This window comes from Colossoma macropomum, unplaced genomic scaffold (genome assembly GCF_904425465.1).
Source record: "Colossoma macropomum unplaced genomic scaffold, Colossoma_macropomum, whole genome shotgun sequence".
NCBI classification, from domain to species: Eukaryota; Metazoa; Chordata; class Actinopteri; order Characiformes; family Serrasalmidae; genus Colossoma; species Colossoma macropomum.
The window spans coordinates 6751784-6774407 of NW_023494792.1; the positions used below are offsets into that span (position 1 = coordinate 6751784).

A 22624-nucleotide genomic window follows, 5' to 3' on the forward strand; every position below is an offset into this window, starting at 1 on the left:
ATACATGACTTATAGTTGCAGCCATAAAATTATTAAAATCTAACAAGTGTACATAGGTAGCAAGAGCTGAAGTCTTGTGTAGTTTGTGCTCTGGGAAGATACTTCTTTACAAGGCGTTCTTTCTTCAGTTACTTCTCATTCCGAAATAGGAATAAGTCACGTGGCCAGTTATGTGACAAGTGCCACAGGGCAGCAGAGACCATGACAGCTTATGGCTCTGTGCTCCAGTTGTGGCATTCTTCACATTTAAAGTGAGTCTGATTCCCAGTCAGTGCAAATTAACTAATTATGTGTGGGACCTTTAAATTATCAAGCAGCTTCCTTTTGCTCAGAATAGGCTTACTATTCATAGCAAAGCTAGGTTAATTTTGCATGTGCAGTGAAAAAGTAGTTTTTTCAGAAACTGGCCAATTTTCAGCTTTAAAATATCAATAACATTCACTCAATTAACTGAACAGTGTTCACCCAAAGCATTCTCCCTGTGAAGCGATTTCTTTAATGAACACTCCTGCATAACTAGCAGTAAAGCAGTAAAGGAAGTGGTTGTAGCACAGGCAGAGTATGGGAATAAGCACCTGAGTTTTGTGCACCCCCTACTGGCCAGAACTAAAATTATTTCACTGTGTTACAGTTTGAAAGGGAAAATTCTGAAAAGAATATTTTTTCTATTTGAACTGGTAGAATAGTGATTATAGGGAATTTATCATGTTATTATGATCCTAAACCACATTTTTTTACTAAAGCTAAACCATGACTTACAGATGAAGCTATTGCCTCCGGTATGCAGTGTCAATAATCCTAGTGCTTCATCACATCAGTAGGTTCATTATGAATGTTTGCTTGTGCATATATAAAAAAACATCATTGCTTGCATACCCTTACAGCTTTATCTATAAACTGATTTCCACCTATAGGTCAAGTGTGTGTACACAAGAACCAATAGTAATTCAATTTACCTGGTTCATTCTGGGCAAGTCTTTGATGGTCTCTTTCTTAGGTTCTTTCTCTTTAGCCCACATTCTTAGGTAATACTTATAGTCCTTGACTTTCTCTTCTAAACAACAAAAGATCAGCAACATGAGCAACAGTTTTATTGTGGATGTAATAATTCATCCCTATCTCTTTCTATTAGTCAGAATCTGCTAATTCCAGACAATGGCTTTCAATTCCATTGATATATTTATTAAATGCTGTAACACTCTAAAAAGAAATCTGCCTGCCCCTGGGTCATGGGTTCTCCCAAGTGCCAAAAAAAACAAAACACCATCGATAAATAATAATAATAATAATAATAATGATAAGAAGAAGAAGAAGGAGAAACACAATAACAGCAAGTACCTTTCTTGTCTTCCGAGTCTCCTCCTGCTTCACCTGCCTCCTTCGCTTCCTTTACCTCTTCGCCTGCAGAGTGAACATTTTAGTAAAATGCTAATAATGTCTGTATAACAATTTCACACATAGTAGCAACCACAATAGAGTAGTATATTTTATTATGTTAACTGTACAAGTAGGATTAGTGTAAGGAATTATGTAAGATAGTAACTGAGATCAATGTCCATTTAATTAGACACTCATACATCACATCGAGTATCAAAAGAAAGAAAAAGACATAGACAGGAAACTGCATTTCACATACTGGACACTGGTGTTGCTCGATGTATCGAAAGTTCAATACATTTAGATGTAAAGTACCTCATAGATCTGGCTTGTAACTCACTCACATTTACCAAGATTGTCCACAAGGGGAAGCTACTGGCACTCTAGTGACTAGGGTGAGGACAAGCTTGTCTTAAATGAAAAGCCTGAGAATATTGAGCATTGTGGAAGTGCATGCTTTCTAGGACGTCTAGGGTACTACATGCTCGTGCTTCTCATGAATAACACAGTATCCTTGTATAGTGGGGTCAACAGACAAATAGTCACTTCTTCACTACTTTCAATTCTTTATTTAAGGAGGCCGACACTGTGTACATGCCATATTACACCTATAGGTGAATCAAAACTGTGCATATTTATTCAGTATCGTAATTCAGTATGCATCACAATATCTTGGCACACAGACACAACGCACTAGTAGAGCTACATTTAAAAACTGCTGTAGAATCTATGGATCTTGTGATTATCTTTTTTCAACAATTTAAACACTGCACTGCACTAAATCCAATTAAACAGGACTAATACTCTTTTTAATAACACACACAGTGAGTCAGTGTTCATTATGTACTGATATCAACAACATGCTCAGAAAAGTGTAATGTTTATAACTAAATTTATCCTAATAACTAAAATATTCTGATATTCTGGTTCTAATTCTGGTATTAGTACTGAAGTCAAAGTTCTGGTTTTGTAAGAAACATACTGTATACGGAGGACTTCATTCACAGAATCAAATCAAACCTGAGAGAAACAGCTTGAAAGAGACTGACAAGCGACAAAAATGTCCTTGGAATATAAGAAGCTGCTGTAGGTTGTGATGGTAAAATATCTGAGAGAAATTAGTCTCATTCTCCTGCTATTCTGCTGAACTGACACAAAAACAGCATTAAAATGCTTTTAGTTGTTACATCACAGACACAAACCTGAGGTCACTTCCTGGACCAGGAAGTCCAGATGAGACAAGGAGGGAGGATCTGGAGAGGTCAAACAGCCAGAGAGAAGAGAGGAAAAGAAAGAAGAGGATGGAGGAGAGAGAGATATAGACACAAAGATTGCCGGCAAAAGAAGGGAGGGGCAGACAGAGCAAATGAGACCACAGAGAAAATGAGAATGTACAGAGATTAAAGCTCATTCTGTTACTGATTAGTAGAACTGGACTGTTTCATGCAGCGACACATGCAGGGGTGGAATACAAATCTAAACACACATTTACTTTGAAAAAAGTGAAAAGACACTGACAAGACATTATCTATCTAAGATGCTTACTGAAAACCTCTTTTTAATCTATTTTTATGTTAAGAGCTATTCTTCAGAATCTGAAGGTAAGTGTATGTATTGGTATGTGTTTTTACCCTGTGGCGTGTCATCATCAGTGAAGAACTGAGTGGCCTCGAGCGCAGACTCTGCCTCTTCTGGACATAAAGCTGCAGGAATAGTAACAAAGTCAACATAAACATACACATACAGTGTGGGCTGCAACATCTGCAGATGGCTACAGAACTGTCCAGAGGCTGGGCATGTTTGGTTTATTTAAGTACTGGGTCAGTCGAGTGCGCATCAGTGTACGACCCATTATTTATGAATCAGGGCCATCATAATTACTCAATTAAACTTGGTCACTGAATTAAAAGAGTCTGAAAGGGAGTTTAATTTCTATGCATTTTTTGCCATGCAATGCTTTTAATTGTTACTATGTTTTTAAATCTATATACAGTACTGTATCTATGACCATATGACTGCAGATTTCACAGCAACAGAATAGACACCGTAATAAAGGCAAAGTGTGGACAAACTAAATACTGAAAGATGTGACATCATATTTAGTTGTTGAGGCTTGTGTATAATGCCTTGTTAATTATATAGTTTCTGCGTTTTTTCTGACACTGAAAAATGAATAACTTGCACTTAACAGCCGATTTAAAATGATGAGTGGTCTCTGACTTTTGCACAGTACTCCATTTAATAAAGAATTCTGGAATCTGTGACAGGCTATGTAGTTTTTCATTGTGTAGTTAGTCACATTTTTAATGTTTTGCATTTTTTAAAAACTACTGAATTACAATTACTGAATTACTTAGATATTAATATCAGTGATATTGACAGCCATAACAGGACTATAACTGGAAGGGTAAGCGCAAGCTGACTCAAACAACACACACAAACACTTCCCCCACACATCACTAACACACTAATATGCTAGAGGGACAAGAATGTGCGCTGACTGCAGCAGCTCATTTCCTTAGGACATCCTGCGGTCTCCACTCTAAGCTAAGCATGGGTGTAAAAGCGTGAACATTCTGTGTTCAGGCTAAATGATCTCCCACTAACACAAAGTTGATTTAGGCAAAGTATTTTTCATGATAATATTCAAGTGGTCCCTCTGTGTCCACTTTAGTCGTCAGTATTGTTGTTATTTGGTATGTGTACCTGGAGGCAGGTGTAATTTATAGAGCAGCTTCAGCTTCTCAGTCATATCACCGTGATACATCCCACCTGAGAAAGAGAGGAATGGTAAACAAGAATACACTCTACATTAATGTCAACAGAGAAGACGAGTTGAGATTAAAACTTCAAACCATTAATATCAAACCCACTTGTCCTGTCTAAAGTAATACATAAGGTTATGTTGCTTTCAGGGACTTGACATGCAACTCTGAACAAGCATGTAAACTCAAAATGATGTTAGCTAATGTAAAAATGTATTTGCTAAAAATAAAAAATAGTGCTATAGAAAGATAAGTGTTCACTTTTTGCTTAAAATGTTTCAGGCTTTTACTTTTTTTTTGTCCGTCAATCTCACAAATGTCAATCTAACAATATCACAGGTGTTAATGACATAAGTGTGATTCATGACATCACAGGTGTGAATCAAGTTCAGAGCTTAAAGTGTCAGGGAATTTTCCCAACCTATAAATATGAACAAATGATGCCCTTTAAATGACGTCTTCGAAACTTAAACCCTACTAGTGGTGAACCATTCGATGACATGGATGACCAAAACCTCCATAGACATTACTTTGTATAACATTGTAATCCTATTACAGGCCTGTGCCCGTAAAAGAGCCCTCTTATTCGGGTGACCATACAGAAAATAAGTAAGTGTGTGTGTGTGTGTGTGTGTGTGTGTGTGTGTGTGTGTGAGATTGTAGTCAAGACCAGTAGAGGAGATCTAGAGTCAAAACCAAGACCTGGGGCCGTATTACAGAAACTTCCTGTATTTTTGTTTTAAGTTAAGATCTGACAGTTCAAGATAACATTTTTCACAAATTTTGTCTAATGTCAAAACTGACGCTGTGGTCTGACGATATACTGAAATGTACATCGTAACTTACAGGCAGCTTTTTATACAGGCATGATATCTGCCTGCATCACTGAGCATGTTCAATCAGCAGCTGCAATTTTAGAACACATTTATCTATGTTAAGTATAGTATATGTGGAATTAATGTAGGATCACATCACCCAACAGTTCATTTATGTTCATGCATGGGAATACTAGTATTTCAAATATTTTCTCATCGTCACTAGGGGCTATTACCAAGGTAACTCTTGTTAGATGCAACCTGGCACAGGCTAACTACCATTTAAAATACTTTACAACATGCAGGCATGCATAATGACACAGTAATCCTCTCTCAGTATCCTTCTTACATAAGAAGGTTAATAATATCTAGTCAAACCAGTTTTGTAATTCATATTCTTAAGGGATTTAATGAGGAATATACACTCTCCATTTTCTCTTTTGGAGCAAGTCATGCACTCACTGAGGCCAGTGACGAACTCTTTGAAGTTGATGAGGGAGTCTTTGTTGCTGTCGAGCAGACGGAACAGGCGGGCAGAAAGTGTGGCTGTGTGCATGCCGCAGCTCCAGGGCGACAGCGCAGAGAAGAGCTGTCCGAACTGCCCACTGTCAATCCGGTACTGCTCCAGATAGGGCAGGCTTGGGTCATGGCGCTCTGCAGGAGTGCTACTTGCCCCCCAGTAACAACTCATTATGTGCTTGGCCTGAAGGAGGCAGAGTCAAATAAGGCAGATGTGTTAATATACAAATATATGGGAGATTCAGTCAGTTGTGGTTTAAATGTGAACCAAAAAAATAGTCTTTTACTGTATAAAATCTAAACCTATCCTGCACACATATTCTTGGTATGTATATATTATCCCACCCATTTCATCATATTTCTATTTTACTGGCGTTTTCCATAACTGAAAAACAAGCCTGTGTGTTTTCAGGACATGTGGGAACGCCATTCTTTACATTAGCTTCTGTATGACTTATCTGTTTAATTAGTTTACTGCACATATTCTTGGCATGTATGTACTATCCCACCCATTCTGTTGCACAAAAAGAAAAATACTAACTATAATGTAGGCCCTGTTCACACCTGTGTCTAATATCCACCTTGAGTGATCACAAGTGGACAGCATTAACTACAGTCACTTACACCTGGCTTTTCCATGGGTCTTGAATGCGTCTCCAATGACCACTTATGATTAAATTTTGTGACTGGAGGAATGAGCTACACAAATCCTCCAGTTTGTTCTGTAATGCAGAGGCAGTCTTTCGATGTCTTATATATATCGTATGGTCATATGCACCTCAATCACCTTCAAAGGAGTTTGATCACAATGAGTGACATGGTGCATCGAACCCTGTTCACACCTGTACTTATGATCGGTTAAACCAAGATGCATGCTAATGTCAGATATGAAACATGCCTTCCTGGGGCTATATGTTTCACAATGCATGCAGTAAACTTCTTTAGGAACTTCTTCAGGGTTCCAACTCTTTTAGGAGATAAATTTCCAGAACAATTTCCAAGACTTACACATTTAACAGCTGTTGCTTACAACAGGTCTTCTTAAACTGACGCACAATTGACACCCTTGCCATTAAAGTCAACAATACAACCCCACTAACTGTTCCTCAACCAATCACCGTTTGATTACAAGTTCCACTAAAATATTAGAAGCGATCGTTTCACACAGCAATAAGCTAGCACATGCTAATATAGCGCCGCTCTACCAGGCGTTGCAACACAGCATCCACGTACAGCTGTATGCAAAAGTTGAAGAACCTTGTTCAAATTACATATTTTGTTGGTTTTCTAAGTGAAAATGAGTTACACCCACTACAGAGAACAAACTTGTATGGAATTTTCTTCCAATTTTAGTGCACAATTTCTATTTTTTCCTTTCTTTTTTCTTTTTTTTTGCAAACATACTTGAGAAGTAAAAATTAAATGAAATGTGCCATAACTTTCACACAGATTACATACTGCCTAAATGAAAAAAAGCAACTGTGCATAAAAATTTGCATTAGAAGAGAATGTGTACTTATTTGAAAATTACGTGAAACTCAACAAAATGTAATTTGTCCAGGGTGCCCACACTTCTGCACATGACTGTATCTGTCCACATGTGATACTCACATTGCAAACAAGACGTATGAACAGACACGTAAACTGTGTATTAAAAGGTAAAAAATATGCTACAATATGCACTCTCTGTGGCAAAATGGCCCAATTTTACACTTTTCCAGGAGTTCACTAATATTTCTAGGACATTTTATCAAATTTCTTGCTGGCGTTTTCCATAACTGAAAAACAAGCCTATGTATTTCCAGGACATGTGGGTACCCTGTTCTTTAAATGAGCTTCTATAAGACTGATCTGTTTAATTAGTTTACTGGGGACAGACAACAGTACAAGTGTAATACAGAGACAGTTAATAACAGTGTACGGCCTTGCAGAGACATAACAAACATACGCACAGAGAGGAAAGTGACAGACAGTGAGTGCTCACCTTGAACAGCACATAAAGCTCCTCAAGCTCCTCAATAGCGAAGGCAGACTCTGTCATGATGGCCCTCACCTGCAAGCACACATCCAGTTACCCCACACAATCTTAGTGATTAACACATCTAATGTGTTTTGAAGCAAACATGCTCAGATGCGCACAGACTCACCACACTCCTCTTAGCTGTGTCCTCTAAAGACTGGATGACCTTTAACCTTTGCTTGAACCTCATCTGCTCAATGACATCAGCACGCAGACTACCAAACTTCTACAAAGAACGAGAAAAAAGAGAAAGAATGAGAGAGGGGCTGCTTGAGTGAGAGACGGAGAGATGCAGATTTAGGAAAATGTGTTTTTCAGGGGAATCGTAGTTCCCGCACATCTCACCTCATAGGACGTTTTAATGAGCTCAAAGACATCAATCTCTGGAGGTGGCTCATCACCACTGGTCAGCAGGGCGTGGAGGTGAGGGATAGGTGCAGCCACTGTCTGCTTGTTCACAACATTATCCAGATACCTGAACAAGAAGAGACAGAGAGAGATTTAGCATTATATTTCTCTACTCAAACGTTACATAATTGCTTTTCAACTCTGCAATTTCTACACTTACTTGCATCAGATGTTTCGATCCTTAATGTGAAACTGTGCTACATCTATGCAGGTAGGGTGCAAAATGTTTACTGGTGCTTTTATGCAACGCTTTTTATGTTCTACTGTACCACTCTGTACTATGTGTTACCAGAGAGACCCTCCGTCAGCATGGTACTGTGCTTCTCGTTCGTTGTGCGGTAGCCTTTAACTAGCTTTAGTAGTCTTTCTATACTTCTTTGTTTTGGACTAAACAGATAAGAAACACTGATCAAAATGTAAATTCAGGGCATTGAGTTAACATATGGTTAATATATAATGTCAGAGACAATAGAATTAGAATTAGAACAGAATTCAGAACTATTGGCCAACTGTGTTTGCACACAGAGGAATTAGTCCTCCGCATTCAACCCATCCATGCAGTGAAACACCCACATACATGCACACTAGTGAACACACACACACTAGGGGGCAGTGAGCACACCTGCCCGGAGCAGTGGGCAGCCCTATCCACGGCACCTGGGGAGCAGTTGGGGGTTAGGTGCCTTGCTCAAGGGCACTTCAGTCTCTCCTCAGTCACACCTGTCGGCTCAGGGGATCGAACCGGTGACCTTCCGGTCACAAGGCTGGTTCCCTAACCCACCCATGACTGTCCCAAGCTGACAAGCTAATTTGCATATTGAAAATCCTAATTTTCTTTTGGATTTTTTTTAGACTTTCATTGCTATTTAAATATTTGAAAGTTCTCTCTCATCCATAGTAGCTGGAATGAAAAACACGTGAAGTTCCTAGCATGACCTCATCACGTCATCAGAGCCCTGCCAGAATGTAAGTGCTGCACCATTTAAGGTGGAACAGAAAGCTAGCAAGCAAGCTATCTATCCTCAGGTGCATACCAGTTAACTTTACATTGATGTGTTTTATTATAGTCCAGTTTTAAAAATCACCAACATCTACATGTAAGAACAATGATCTGTAACTAATTATTTTGCATGTCAGTCAGGTGGCCCTTTCCTCTGAAAGTAGGTGATTATTGATGTTAAATGACTAAATGCCCCAGACTCTCTAGTACATATTGCTTGCAAGACTAAAATAAACACCCCAAAACCACATGACTTTAGGGAATGTAAAACATCACTCCTCATAACTTCCCCATAGACAACAACCGTGCAAAAGAGTGTCAATCTGACATAACAGCAGCAAATGCAGGAAAACCATTTCACAAACACTTTGTACCAGAATACATTAGGATAAGCAAAAAACATGCTCTGCTTTTCAGTAGAATTCCTCTTTACGTTTGAGTGCTGCCCTGTGACCCCAGACTGACCTGCCCAGTATGGTCATGGCCTCTCCCTCATCTGTGCAATCTAGCAGCTGCTCCATGTTAGCATGAAGCACAGCCAATGACACCTGAAACAGAGGAGAGAAAGCAAAATCTGTAACCAACACTGACCACAGATCCACACTGCCTGGAATAAACTAAATACAGCTTAAATAACAACTATCACCTGTAATATATTTACATTTTGTGTGTCAGACAGATGACGTCCGACAGTATCTTGAAATATCCACAGTAGTGCTGCCTGAAGGTTTTAGAGGTCAATAGCCCTGACTGTTTTTCTGCTCTAACACTTCTGATTCAACCTCAAAATTGCCTAATGAACTGGGTTGTATACATTAAAGCAAACTCAAAGCTAATATACACTATGGTCACTGAGGACTGAAGCTAGCCCTGGAAGAGTAAACTTCCAAATGCTACAAAACCAAGCTTATGAATGTGTTTGGTATATGTCTTTGTCTTCACCTGAAAGATGACCTTGATACCCTCATAGAAGAAGCAATCGACGAGCAGCACGGCACTGTCGAAAGGGCATGACAGAGAGGAAGAGTGTGAGGAACCAGGATAGAGAGATGGTGGAAATCACACCCAGGTCCTGCATGTGCTCGTACAGCAGCGGCAAACACTCCCGCGTAAGCTCCTCAAACACACCTTGATCCACCAGTGCTCCTGCTCACGCGCACACACACACACACACACACACACACACACACACACACACACACAGATACATGAATTTCTATGGAAATACACAGAAAAGAAAACCTGCATTTGTTGAAATAAGAGTCAATATCAAAGTAATGGTCCCTTGTAAAATGGACTATTTGGAGATTGCATGAATCTTCCTATATATGATCACTGACTGTGATGATGATGGTGCTGCGACAGTGAGGCAGAATCTTCTAATACAGGGCCTCTAACTGCGCTCTGTGTAAGGGTATGTGACTGACCTACAACTCTGGTGTTGTAGTAGTCGGGCAGCATCCTTTCACATAAGGCCACCAGCAGCCAGAACGCCTCCTCTTCAGTACAGTACAGCAACAACACTGAGGTTACTATATTCATGGCCTGTCAAGATGGGACACACTGATAAACACATTACAGCATAGCTGAAACACCAGATGATTAGTTATCAGGCAACGGTCCACTGACACAGAGATATACAGTGTGATCCTAGTCCTGGTATATTTTCAGTGGTCTAAAACATTTCTGTTCCCACAGGGTGGGGAGTGGAAAGAATGCAGAGTGGAGACAATTCCAATATTTTCCAATATATGCCAATATTTCATTTATTCAACATCTTATTAATATAAGTTTACATGATGCTTTACTATAAGATGAAATATAAACAAATTATTGAGAAAAATTACTGAAAAGCATTAAAAAAAATTATGAGAGGAAAACATTTAGGGTCATATTATAGAAACTTCCCATCTTTAGTACAAAATTAAGATCTGCCCAGGTCAAGATAAGATGTTTCACAAATTCATATTGCAAAATTAAATAAGAATTGAAAAAACGTTTTACAAGTACTAAGTGTGTCGGTTACTCGTTTTCAGTTAGAGAATTTCACAGGTTGTGGCAAAGTGAAAGCTGACTTCCCATGTTTCACCCAGAACTGCAAAGAACTGAGGGTAAAAATGATTTAGTAACTGGACGCAGTTAGCTGAGTTGAGTGTGTGCACTGCTGAAGTTTAAGATGTGTGTGTATACCTGACAATAGCCGATGCCCGGGTTGCGGTAGGCATATGCAGTAAGCACCCGTCGGAGAGCAGCTATGCCCATCTCGTTTTGGAAGGCATGGTGCTCTGGCATGGAACGATGCAGGTCCCTCTCAATCTCCTCCGTCGCTAACGTACATCTACCCATCGCCTGCTCAACCAGCTCCGCATAATAACCTGGGTGAGTCGCCATCTCATTCTGAGCACCTACACACAGAGAGAGAGAGAGAAGAGAGAGAGAGAGAGAGAGAGAGAGAGAGAGAGAGAGAGAGAGAGAGAGAGAGAGGTTAATACAACCCATTTCTAATAAAGTTCGGATGCTGTGAAAAATGTAAATAAAAACAAAATGCAATGATGTGCAGGTGCAGATCACTCAAACCCTATATTTCATTGAAAATGCTTCAAATACAATATATCAAATGAAACTGAGAAATATTATTGTTTTTTGAAAAATATATGTTGTTGGGCAACAAAAGACTGGTAAAGTTGTGTAATGCTAAAAAAAAAACACCTGGTGGTTTTTGGCAACAGGTCAGTAAAATGACTGGGTATAAAAAGAGCATCTCAGAGAGGCTGAGTCTTTCAGAAGCAAAGATGGGGAGGGGTTCACCACTCTGTGAAAGACTGCACAGGCAAATAGTGCAACAGTTCAAGAACAACGTTTCTCAACGTAAAATAGCAGAGAACTTTTGTGTTTCATCATCTACGGTGCATAATATCATTAAAATCATGGACACTGTGTCCTCCGGACAAAAGATCACTCAGGCTTGTTACCAGTGCACAGTTTAAAAGGCAGTATTCATGATGATATAGGGGTGCATTAGTGCACATGGCATGGGTGATGTGCACATCTGTGAAGGCACCATTAATGCTGACCATTATATACACGTTTTAGCAACATATGCTGCCCTCCAGACAACGTCTTTTTCAGGGAAGGCCTTGATTATTTCAGCAAGACAATGTAAAACCACATTCTGCATGTATTACAACAGCATTGCTCCGTATTAATAGAGTCCAGGTGCTAAACTGGCCTGCCTGCAATCCAGACCTGTCACCACTGAAAACATCTGGCGCATTATGAAATGAAAAATACGACAAAGGAGACCCCGAACTGTTAAGCAGCTGAAATCCTATGTTAAGCCAAAATGGGAAAACATTTCACTTTCAAAACTGCAGCAATTGGTCTCCTCAGTGCCCAACTGTTATAAAAAAGAGGTGATGAAACACAGTGGTAAACATGCCCCCGTCCCAAATTTTTGGAACGCTGTTGGCATCAAATTCAAAATGGAATGCAAAATTCTCAGTTTCAACATTTGATTTGTTGTCTTTATACTATTTTCAATGAAATATAGGGTTTAAATGATTTGCACATCATTGAATTTTGTTTTTATTTACATTTTGTACAGCATCCCAACTTTTTTGGAAATGGGGTTGTATCACTATATGTAGTGATGTCTGTGAATGCTTAAGTAAGTAAAGCTAGATTATAAACATCAATTGGCAGTGGCTCTATAGAGCTGGAGCTATTAGCCAATCAATGCTTATGTAATGTACAAGCCAGAAAGACAAAAAGACATGTAAATATTTGACTACACAGGCAAAATCTGACAGCATCCATATAAAACCCAGAAGATATGTTTATGTTTTTGAGTCAGCAGGTCATGTGATCATTATGAGTCACAGAATGAGGGCAGAAGTTCAAGTCAATGTGGTTGTTACCATGGCTGCATGTCAATTAGCCTGACAACAGCACAAATACAGGAGAGGAGTCACACGCTCCTCATTTACGCAAGAATTGAAGTTCAGGATTGATTTGTCTTAGCCTCATTGCTCAAACGCAGCTCTCAAAGTTGCCCACATATAAATCAGATTGAATGTGTTTACATGCACTTAATAATCCGGTAACTGCAGAAAATCAGATTGTGTCACTAATCCGATCAATGTGTTTATATGCACTTGAGCAATCAGTAAACGTGAAAACTCAGGTCTGCATGAGTCAGACAGTTATAAGATTTCTGCTTTGCAACCAGCCAATAAACTTGCAGAAGAAGATGGACATAAACGTAATGTAAAACTCAAACTTCATGCCGTGGCTTTTAATAAATAAATAAATAAATAAATAAAAACATTGCGCCACTTTACCTGAAAAATGAATACACTTTATCTAGGAAATAATGAATATTTAAATCCTTAATTTCATCGAGAATGTAGTTGGTTTCAGCGTCGCTCCAAAACTGTTGTGCTGCCATCTCTTCGCAATGTTGCTTGCTTATTTTCCGGTACAGCAGTCTGTTCTCCACATGCGCAGACTGATAAATCCGAAAGAAATCCGGGTACAAATATACATGCACTGAGAAATCTGATTACTGAGCTAAAATCCAGCTCTCTTTATTGGATTTCTTAATCAGATTTCTAGATGGGAGTATGGTGTTTAAGTGACCATTTGAATAATCAGATAACTGCAGAAATCAGACTAGGATTGGATTATTGAGAGCACGTACACACACTCATTCATATTAACCCCGCATTTTTAAAATCACATGCATGAGCTCATGATCAGACTCCACAAACCAGAATCCAAATGTCTTACATATCATTTTCCACCTTCTTTTGGCTTAAGAGCTGCTTCAACACTACATAAATCTGCTGAAAATGTGAACTCTTCTAGCTGGTGTCTGATGAAAGACAATTTATGTACTATGAACAGATAAACAAAACACAATCTTGACATTTTGCAATTTATTTGAAATATCAGTGTCTATTGTTAGACATACACAAAAGAAAAAAAATATTCATTAATTAAAAAGACTGTCAAACACTAACTCATATATTTTGTGAACAATAAAGAGTAAGAAAGTGTTAATGTTGTGCCAGAGGACATACAAGCTCTGTGCCCTTGCTGTTAGGGAGGAGTAGTTACCTGAAAAAAGTAGCCACAGCTCCCCTCTCAGACTCTCAGGAATCCCTTTCAGCACCAGGTCTCTTGTCTTAGACGTGCGGTACATACACACACCTCGCCCAAACTCAAAGAAATGGATATTCCAAGACTCTTCTTTCATCTTCTCTTTTGTCTAAATGAAGAAAGAAGTTGAATGAAAAAAGTAACTTTGAATGCCCGTTAGTTCTTGACTAAGACAGGCAATCCATCTATTCAACAGAATGGAGGAGCTCACTTCAAACAATGGCCAAAACACCTTGAATTTACACTTTCTAGTCCCCACTCTAGTTTTTATACCTCTATGAAAAACACAGTGAAACCCCTGAAGTGTGGGAAGGTCACTACAGCTAGGGAAGCTGATGAGAGGTTATTTTATATTGATACATACTGATCGCAGTATATTGTTACCATCATAAGAAAACCTTCTTCAAAATGATATGTTTTTAGAAGAAGAAAAGGGTTAAAGAAACAAAGGGTTTGCTTTCCAAGTTAGTCCATTCACCATGAAGCATTAATAAAATATGTAAGGCAAATGTTTAAAAAAGTTACAAAGCACCAAAAATGTTTAATTAATGTCACCCAGCAGGTGAAAGCTAGAGGTTCAGAGTGTGCTAGATGTGAGTTTGATGCAGTGAGCGCGCACCGCTTTGGGCCCCAGGTCTTCAGCTTGGTCCTTCTGGTAGATGCTGAGCAGGCCCTGCTTTGCTGTAGGGAGGCTGGAGCTGTAGTGTCGGCCCAGAGGGAGCTCCCCTGTCCCCAGGACTGGTGGGGTTGGCGGGAGAGAAGTAGGAGTGCTGGGACTTGGAGTTTCCTGACAGAAAAAGAAGGACATTTCAGATAAGAATAGACATTTTTCATGTTTGCTTCTTTAGTTTTGTCTAGTTACGAGGCTATTGTAACAAACAAGTAATGGAAGATTATAGCCACTAGTTAGCATCAAGAAAACTGCATGCTTAAGGAATTTTACCAAAAACTGCATTGAGCTGTTAAGTAATCTCACACAGCCTTGCTTATGTGGTTTCCAACACTGTATGCAGCCAGCATATGAAGGAGACTCCAGACAGCAATCATGTCTTGGTTGAATGATTACATTTGGAGTAATGAGGAAGGAAACTGCATAAATTAGATTTTCGGCTGGATCATTGCTTTAAGACCAAGTTGCTCACACAGACACAGATTCAAGCTAAAACTGAATCAACAGAACATATATCACGTCAGACCGATTTTTTGTTTTTGTTTTGAAGCAGACAATCTCTTGAATGCTGAGACACTTTTGTTAGATCATTTCATGGCCTCCCTTTGGTGTTTGAGTGACTCACAGACTGTCCAGCGAGTCCACAGAGCCTGTCAGGAGTGCGCTGCAGAAAGTCGGATATGCGTTGAACCAGGAAGTCCCGGTCTTTGAGGTTGGCAAACAGGAAGGTCATCTTATTTTTAGTGCTGATGGACAGCGGACTGGGCAAAACACTGCTGCTATCAGCTTTCTCTACTATAGACACCTGGAGACAGAAGACAGAGAGGAGGGAAAGAAGGAGACAATAAAAAAAATCATGTAATGTGAATATGAGAGAGAGAGAGAGAGAGAGAGAGAGAGAGAGAGAGAGAGAGAGAGAGAGAGAGAGTGAGAGTGAGAGTGAGAGTATCTCTGAGCAGTATAAAGAAATAGTAGTGTGTAGGGATGCATAGTATGTCCTTTGTTAATCCTTATCACCTTGGCAATACTGATATTCCAAGAGGCTGCAATATGCAAAATGAACCCTCTAACCAATCACAATTGCGTTCTGTGAGCATCCTAAAGGCAAAGTTCAGCAAAATATTAAAATGACCCAATTTTTTCACTTATACCAGACGAAGTCTGGAGTCCAAATTTTGCTAAGAGGCTAACATTAGGCAGACAGATACTAGAACTCAATAGTCAGCCAAACAGCCCATATCATAAATCAACTTACTGTGAACTACAAAAATGAACAGAACTTCACATCTATGGACAGCCATTTCAGACAACACCAATACCGATTCTACATCAGTACTCCTTCTCCTAAGGTGGTTTGTGAATGCATACTCTGCTGTCTAAAGCGAGTGCCCAGTTTTTGTGCGTTTTCAGAGTTCACAGTAAGTCATATTACATCCTAAACCATGTCGACAAGTCTGTGTGGCCTAAACAAAGAAGCAGATGCGGTCACAGTCACACTTTCATAAGGGAGCTTCTGTGTATTCATGAAATAAGATTTTTTCGGGCAAAAATAATGCACCAATTTTCACTTGTCACATTACAGACTAGGGCTGCAACAAATGACTAACTTAGTCGAATAATCGGTCGATTACTGAAGCGAATAATCAATTATTCGGATTATGAATCACTACATTACCAAATAACTTATGTAGCTATTAGGTTTTACATTTAGCTTCAGGTTATTTTATGCATTTGCTAACTAACAATGAAAACAATAAAGATGAATAACATTCAAGAATTCACTGTTTTAATGAACTTTCCTACTAATACAAAAAATAAAAAAATAAAACTCCAGTATATTTTTTTGCCCCTGCTGTTAGGGAGGATATACTCCAGTATATTTTTCCTGTCAAAATTTATAACCAAGGATGTGCAAAGTAGCAAAATAAAACAAAACTAAATCAGTTTTCCTTTAATCAAGTAAATAAAAAAAATCAATCTAAATTTAAATGTTAAATTTAAACAGTGCAGCCAGTGCTCTGTGCATTCTGCTGTCTGTCTACACTGTTACAACTAAATTCTACAACCGTAGGTCTTTATTGAAATGGAGGAAAGTCAGCTTCCCTGTGTGCTCTTGTGAGAGCAGATACAGCAGGGAAGACGCACTCTGATGGAGCGGAGGGGAAAATGGCGAATGTTTGTGGCAAACTTCTCTATGAACAATTAAATTTGAACGATTTTGTGTACTTCATTTCATCGGAAACCCTTCGTCCAGCTGCCCTTTATGTTCACAGAGAACTACCTTCTTATACTGTTAGCGAGTGGAGCCAAACGTTCACGGAGAACAGAAAACTGTTTGGAAACGCTCTCCCGTGTTCCGACGATCCAACGTTTAAAACTGTAAGCATTATCTGGAAAGTGAACAGGGTCGCTGTGAATAACAGTTACTTGCTTCTGTGTTGAAACTCCATTAACGATACCAGAGAACAGCATTTCAAAATACAAATGTTACAGCTCGGTTCACGGCATGAAGTAGGACAGAATTTAGCATTAACATCTGCGTGAGCTAACTAGCTCGATAGCACAACTATCACCGCGTCCCGAACCACACACTTCTGTACTTTACACACTACACTAATGAGTGCACTTCTAATGGTATATGCGCTATTTTTACACACTATTTAGTGTGCTAGTATGTGGTTTGGGACGTGGCACATCTTACCGAGATGTATCTTCACCCAGTGAGCCGACAAGTTTCCTCTTCAGACGCTCCATCATGGAGGATGTGCTCCGTGCCAGCTAAGATCAGCTTACAAATAGCACAACTGACCTTTTTCTGAGTTTAGCTCCACACTTTTGAGGATTTTGTTCTTGAGGCTGCCATCACGCTGTTGTTAAGTCTCCAGCAAGCAGTAATGTCAAAACGCTCCTAGTGAGCGTGAGAAAGACGCGTAATGACGTCACCAACTAATCGACTATTAAATTAGTTGCCAACTAATTTGGTCGTCGATTTTAGTTGACTAAGTCGAATAATCATTGCACCCCTATTACAGACTCACCAGTGGGTTTTTTAAGGTGTTTCACAATCACAATATGTAGTGGTATACACAGTACTAGTAATTTGCCCATACTATGCACCCCTAATAATGCACCAATGTATGTGGATGACACTACTTCTTAAACGGGAATGAGCGGTGACTGTGTATAACAGAGCTGACCTCTCTGAGTGGTATGATGAGTTGACATAGGTCCTCCTCTCTACTGGCAAAGCAGATGTAGTTGTTGGAAACAAACATCTGTCCAACGACATGCATCTTGGCAAAAGGTGTCCACAGGGTGCAGTCTGTGTGTCCATCTAGTCGTTCATCCTGCGTCAGGCGGAACAGAGCTCGATAGCGCTCGTTTTTTGCCCGTGCATCCAAGTCCCTGAAAAAAGCCCATAAACACAAAGTGTTTTATTCTGTCATCCGTTTTGATGGCCATTCCTCAGACTATCCCTGTGACAGAGCACACTTTACAGAGCAACGCAGGTCAAAGAGAAACAGTAGCAGAAAATATGGTACCACAGTTTTGGAATTAGGACAACAACCCTTCAAATCCCATAGCAGCATTACTGATCACACAACACCTTGCAAAAAGGTTAGGTCACCGGTGAGCAATGCAAATGTGTTTGCACAGAAAACCAATAACACTACAGTACATCAATACAATATATAATGGTTTGTGACTGTCAGTGTTAGCTTCACCATTTCCAAACCTTTCCTCGAGGAAGACCTGCATTTGTAGTAACCTTTCAATACCTGCTTCAGGAAATCAAAAATTATTTAATGCAAATCAGGCATGCTAGGATTGGAACTGAAAAAAGAAGATGAACCAAAACTGTGTTCTTCTAACCAACTCAAAACAAGACATTTTTGTCACCTGATATCATATTAATTTATTTTATTTGTCTTTGTCCTGATGTTATATTGAGGTGGCCAAAGTGGCTGATTTGCTATTTTGCTTTCTATCTGTTAATACTTAGTAGTTCCCAATCGATGACAGACACAGGTCAAACTCAAATAAACATCTTATATCTAAACATCTTATAGCACCAGTCATAAGTTAGAACTTTTGTCATTTTCATTAGATACATGGCGTGTTTTAAGAAACATACTATCCGGATTCTTTTATTTACATACGTTTTTTATTTTTTTTACTAAACCTAACCAGTAAAAACGCAGCCAATTCATGTTTTAATCGTTGAGATGTAAACATGTGACTGTGAAAGTTAACATCTGTGGAAAATAACTAGATCAGTTCAAATAACTGCGACCAGGCAATTATGTAATATTTTTGACAGGCCTATTCAAGATAAAGACTTCAGAGGGCCCACAGCCTTATTCAGTGCCACATCTGACTAACATACAACATAACATAACGTAACAAGAGTTAATGTCTGTAAAGAAGCTCCTGAGGAGCATATGGGAAGCTTGCACTGAACTGACAGCTGACCTCTTGAGTGCAGAGACGTTTTTCAAGGTCTTGCAGGGTTTGGGGAGCATGCGGTCAGCAGCAAAGCCTTCGTTGTCCAGGAGCTGCCTCATAGCGATGTTAGCCAGCTGCTCCATCAGTTTAAAAGTGTCGTTGATGTTGAGGAACATGGAGAAGTAATGCTCAGTGTCACGGGTGCTCACACGCACACTCTCAGGAAACACCAACGTAGCATTCTTATCCAACTGAGTCACATCTGTCCACTGAACCACCAACGTCACTACAGAGAGAGAGAGAGAGAGAGAGAGAGAGTGAGAGAGAGAGAGAGAGAGAGAGAGAGAGAGAGAGAGAGAGAGAGAGAGAGAGAGAGAGAAAGAGAGAGAGAGAGAGAGAGAGAGAGAGAGAGAGAGAGAGAGAGTGAGAGTGAGAGAGAGAGAGAGTGAGAGAGAGAGAGAGAGCGCGAGAGAGAGCGAGAGAGCGAGAGAGAGCGAGAGAGAGAGAGAAAGAGAGGGAGATAAAGAGGGGTGGAGGTGAAAAAAGAGAGAGAAATGGGGAGGGGGTGGAGACAGAAATCAAGTGAGAGGGAGAGAAAGAGAGACCAAAAAAAGACAAAAAAACAAATAAAATAGAAAAAAGACAAACAAAACGAATAAACCAAGAAAAATCAAAAGGGACAGACAAAGAAAGAAAAAGAAGGAAAGAGAACAAGTAAAAAAGACAGACATAGATGCAAAGAAAGAAAGAAAGAAAGAAAGAAAGAAAAGGAAAGAACGAAAGATAAGAAGACAAAAGGAAAAAGGAAAAAAAAAAAGAAAGCAAAAAAGAGGATGAAATGGACAGACAAAAAGAAAAAAGAAAAAGAAGGAAAGACAAACATAAAGACAGACAGACAGAAAAAAAAAGAAATTATTATTATATTTTTTTAAACAAAGGAAGAAATGTTTTCCCCACAGACAAAGCTGATAGTCTTCCTGAGGAAGAGCATTAGGGTTAATGAAAGTAAATTATATTAACTCAAGAATGCTGATGACAGAAGAGAGAAACAACGCAGCGTCTCACTGCTTCCTTTCAACTTTCTCCATCCATTTCCTTTCTTCATTCATCCTATCCTAACCGCATTACATCCCTTCTTTCCACCATTTCCTTCATTCCTTTCTTCTTCCATTCTACCTCTCTCACTCTCACCTTCTTTCCCCAGCAGAAAGGAGTAGAAGCAGAGGTGATTGACGGAGAGGTAAAGCCAGCCCTGCCGTGGCACTCTGCCCTTCCAGTAGCTGCAGGAGTAGTAGTTCACCAGCTTCTCCTCCTCAGGCATCCCAAACAGCTTCCGCATCTTCAGCTCTGCTTCCCGAAACTTCCCACAGTCCTCGTCTTCCTGTGCCTGACGACTTTTGTTCTCCTCAGCAATGATGCCCTGAGGACACGTAAACAGTTTCGGGTTCTTTCTATTCCCAAAATGGGGGCAAAACTTATGTGTGATCTGAACTATATCAGCAGACATTAGATGAGGGCTCACCTGAATCTTGCCCTTGACAAAAGTGGTGATGTCATCATCATTGTCAAAGATGGAGAGAGTCTGCAGTAAATTAGTCTCTAGCCATTCCCAATGCTCCGTTATCTCCTTACGAGAAGAACCTGATTAAAAACATACACACACATTTTAGCAATGTAAACAGATATGAGAAATCAGTCAGTTTAAGTCGTGACACAGCTTGCAGGATTCATACACTTTTTGATCAGTGGAATTTTCCATGGCATAGGAGCAACTTGACCAAGGTTTTTTTTAGAAAACCAAACAGCTCCTTGGGTGTAAACCTGGGTGGGGGGTCTACTGTGATGTTTTGGTTCAGCCTGCTCTTGACTGAATCTGTTCTGAGAGAGTGATTCTGTTTTTAAAGAGCATGGAAGTCTCCCATGTGTACGTCCACTTGATGAAATAATAGATTATTATTATTTATTTGTTGTCCTTTTTTAGGCTGAGTTTACTCAGTTTTTCAAATGTAATTAAATAAAGGAAGTGTATGAAAATAAATATATGGAGTAGTTACGCATGCTTTCTCCAGAACCTTTATAGCATTTAGTAGTTTCCAAATGATTTCCCATCATGAAAAAAAGGCATTTTTCGCATTTTTCCAGAATTTTCATGACTGTATCAACTCTGACAGTCATTAAGCTGTTGTTTTCAGGTCAAGTAGAGATTTCATTGAAAACCTCTATGATCACACAGCGTGCTGCAGCTTAGGTGGTCTGTCTGTTCCATTTAAAGTCATCACAAATGGGGAATTATACTGCACTTTTCTTCCTTACCCTGGTGTATTTCTAAGTGAATAAAACCACTCAAATATAGGTGGGAGTGGTGGGAGGGGATGTGAAACAGGTACTACAAAACGTCAAAATTACATTCTGATGGAAGATTATGACAAAAAAAGAATTTTGCCTTTTAAATGGTATGTGATGATGAACTGTGCCTAATATGATCAGGAGCATAAACTAACAATATGTTAAGTTAAAAATATGGTAACTGACCATGTTAAAAGATCCATTTTGATTTCAGGATGACTTTAAAAGAGTTATAAACAGATAATGTGTGTAATACTCTCATTATGCTGAAGCAGGATCCAGACAAGCTTGGTTGAATCTAGTTGGTCAGTGTTCAATCTACATACTGTTAATGAATGTTCCTGAGGATAAGATCACTGACCACAGGCGATGCTCCAGAAGAGCTGCGAGTCTCCGGTCTGGTGCAGGATTCTATATGGAGCCACGCGAGCACTGGAGTCTAACACAACGTCCAGTGTACCGACCAAAAGGCCTGAGGGGTAGAGAGAGAGAGAGAGAGAGAGAGAGAGAGAGAGAGAGAGAGACACAGACAGAGAGAGAGAGAGAGAGAGAGAGAGAGAGAGAGACACAGACAGAGAGAGAGAGAGAGAGAGAGAGAGAGAGAGAGAGAGAAAGAGACAACTTTGAGTGTGAGGACAGAGGTGAGAACAAAGCGTTATTCAGCATTCTTCAAAATAACACCCATCCGTTATCTTCTAGCGCTGGTTCACAAGGTGTGTAGAAACACACAGCAGAAATTGTCACACACAGCGTATAAAGGTCACTCTCTGGGTCAATAACACTGCGCTAACTGCAACAAGCAGGGTCTCCTGGGTCCACATACTTCTAGGATCAGCATTTCTTTTAAGGGTTTCATTCAACTGACTGCCATCTCTCTGAATAAGCTATTTACGTTCATTCACTGGAGTCATAGACAACAACTCTAACAGTGTCTATGCGTGATTCTCTCATTTGAGCAAGTATGTCTGTACTCTGATCCCCAGGCAGCACAGGAGTTAATATAGAGCACAAAATGTGATCTCAGCATGGTGGAAATGTCTAAAAGCTGCAAACAGACCAGCCTCAGCAAATGTTCTGTGAGCAATCAAAAGTAATCAC

The 22624-nt window shown here is 39.6% G+C and overlaps 1 protein-coding gene across 1 annotated transcript in view; it reads right to left on the reverse strand.

Moving 5' to 3' along the window:
• The window catches only part of LOC118811499 (TBC1 domain family member 9B), a 28091-nt gene that overhangs the window by 3523 nt on the left and 1944 nt on the right, over positions 1-22624 (reverse strand). The window contains 22 exon segments of the mRNA XM_036575724.1: positions 957-1054; positions 1339-1401; positions 2580-2630; positions 3009-3080; positions 4084-4149; positions 5420-5660; positions 7461-7529; positions 7624-7722; positions 7842-7971; positions 9370-9452; positions 9847-9912; positions 9914-10050; positions 10332-10449; positions 11095-11309; positions 14023-14173; positions 14684-14851; positions 15360-15539; positions 17932-18139; positions 19208-19466; positions 20372-20600; positions 20703-20821; positions 21888-21998. Coding sequence (XP_036431617.1) covers positions 957-1054; positions 1339-1401; positions 2580-2630; positions 3009-3080; positions 4084-4149; positions 5420-5660; positions 7461-7529; positions 7624-7722; positions 7842-7971; positions 9370-9452; positions 9847-9912; positions 9914-10050; positions 10332-10449; positions 11095-11309; positions 14023-14173; positions 14684-14851; positions 15360-15539; positions 17932-18139; positions 19208-19466; positions 20372-20600; positions 20703-20821; positions 21888-21998 — 2933 coding nt within the window.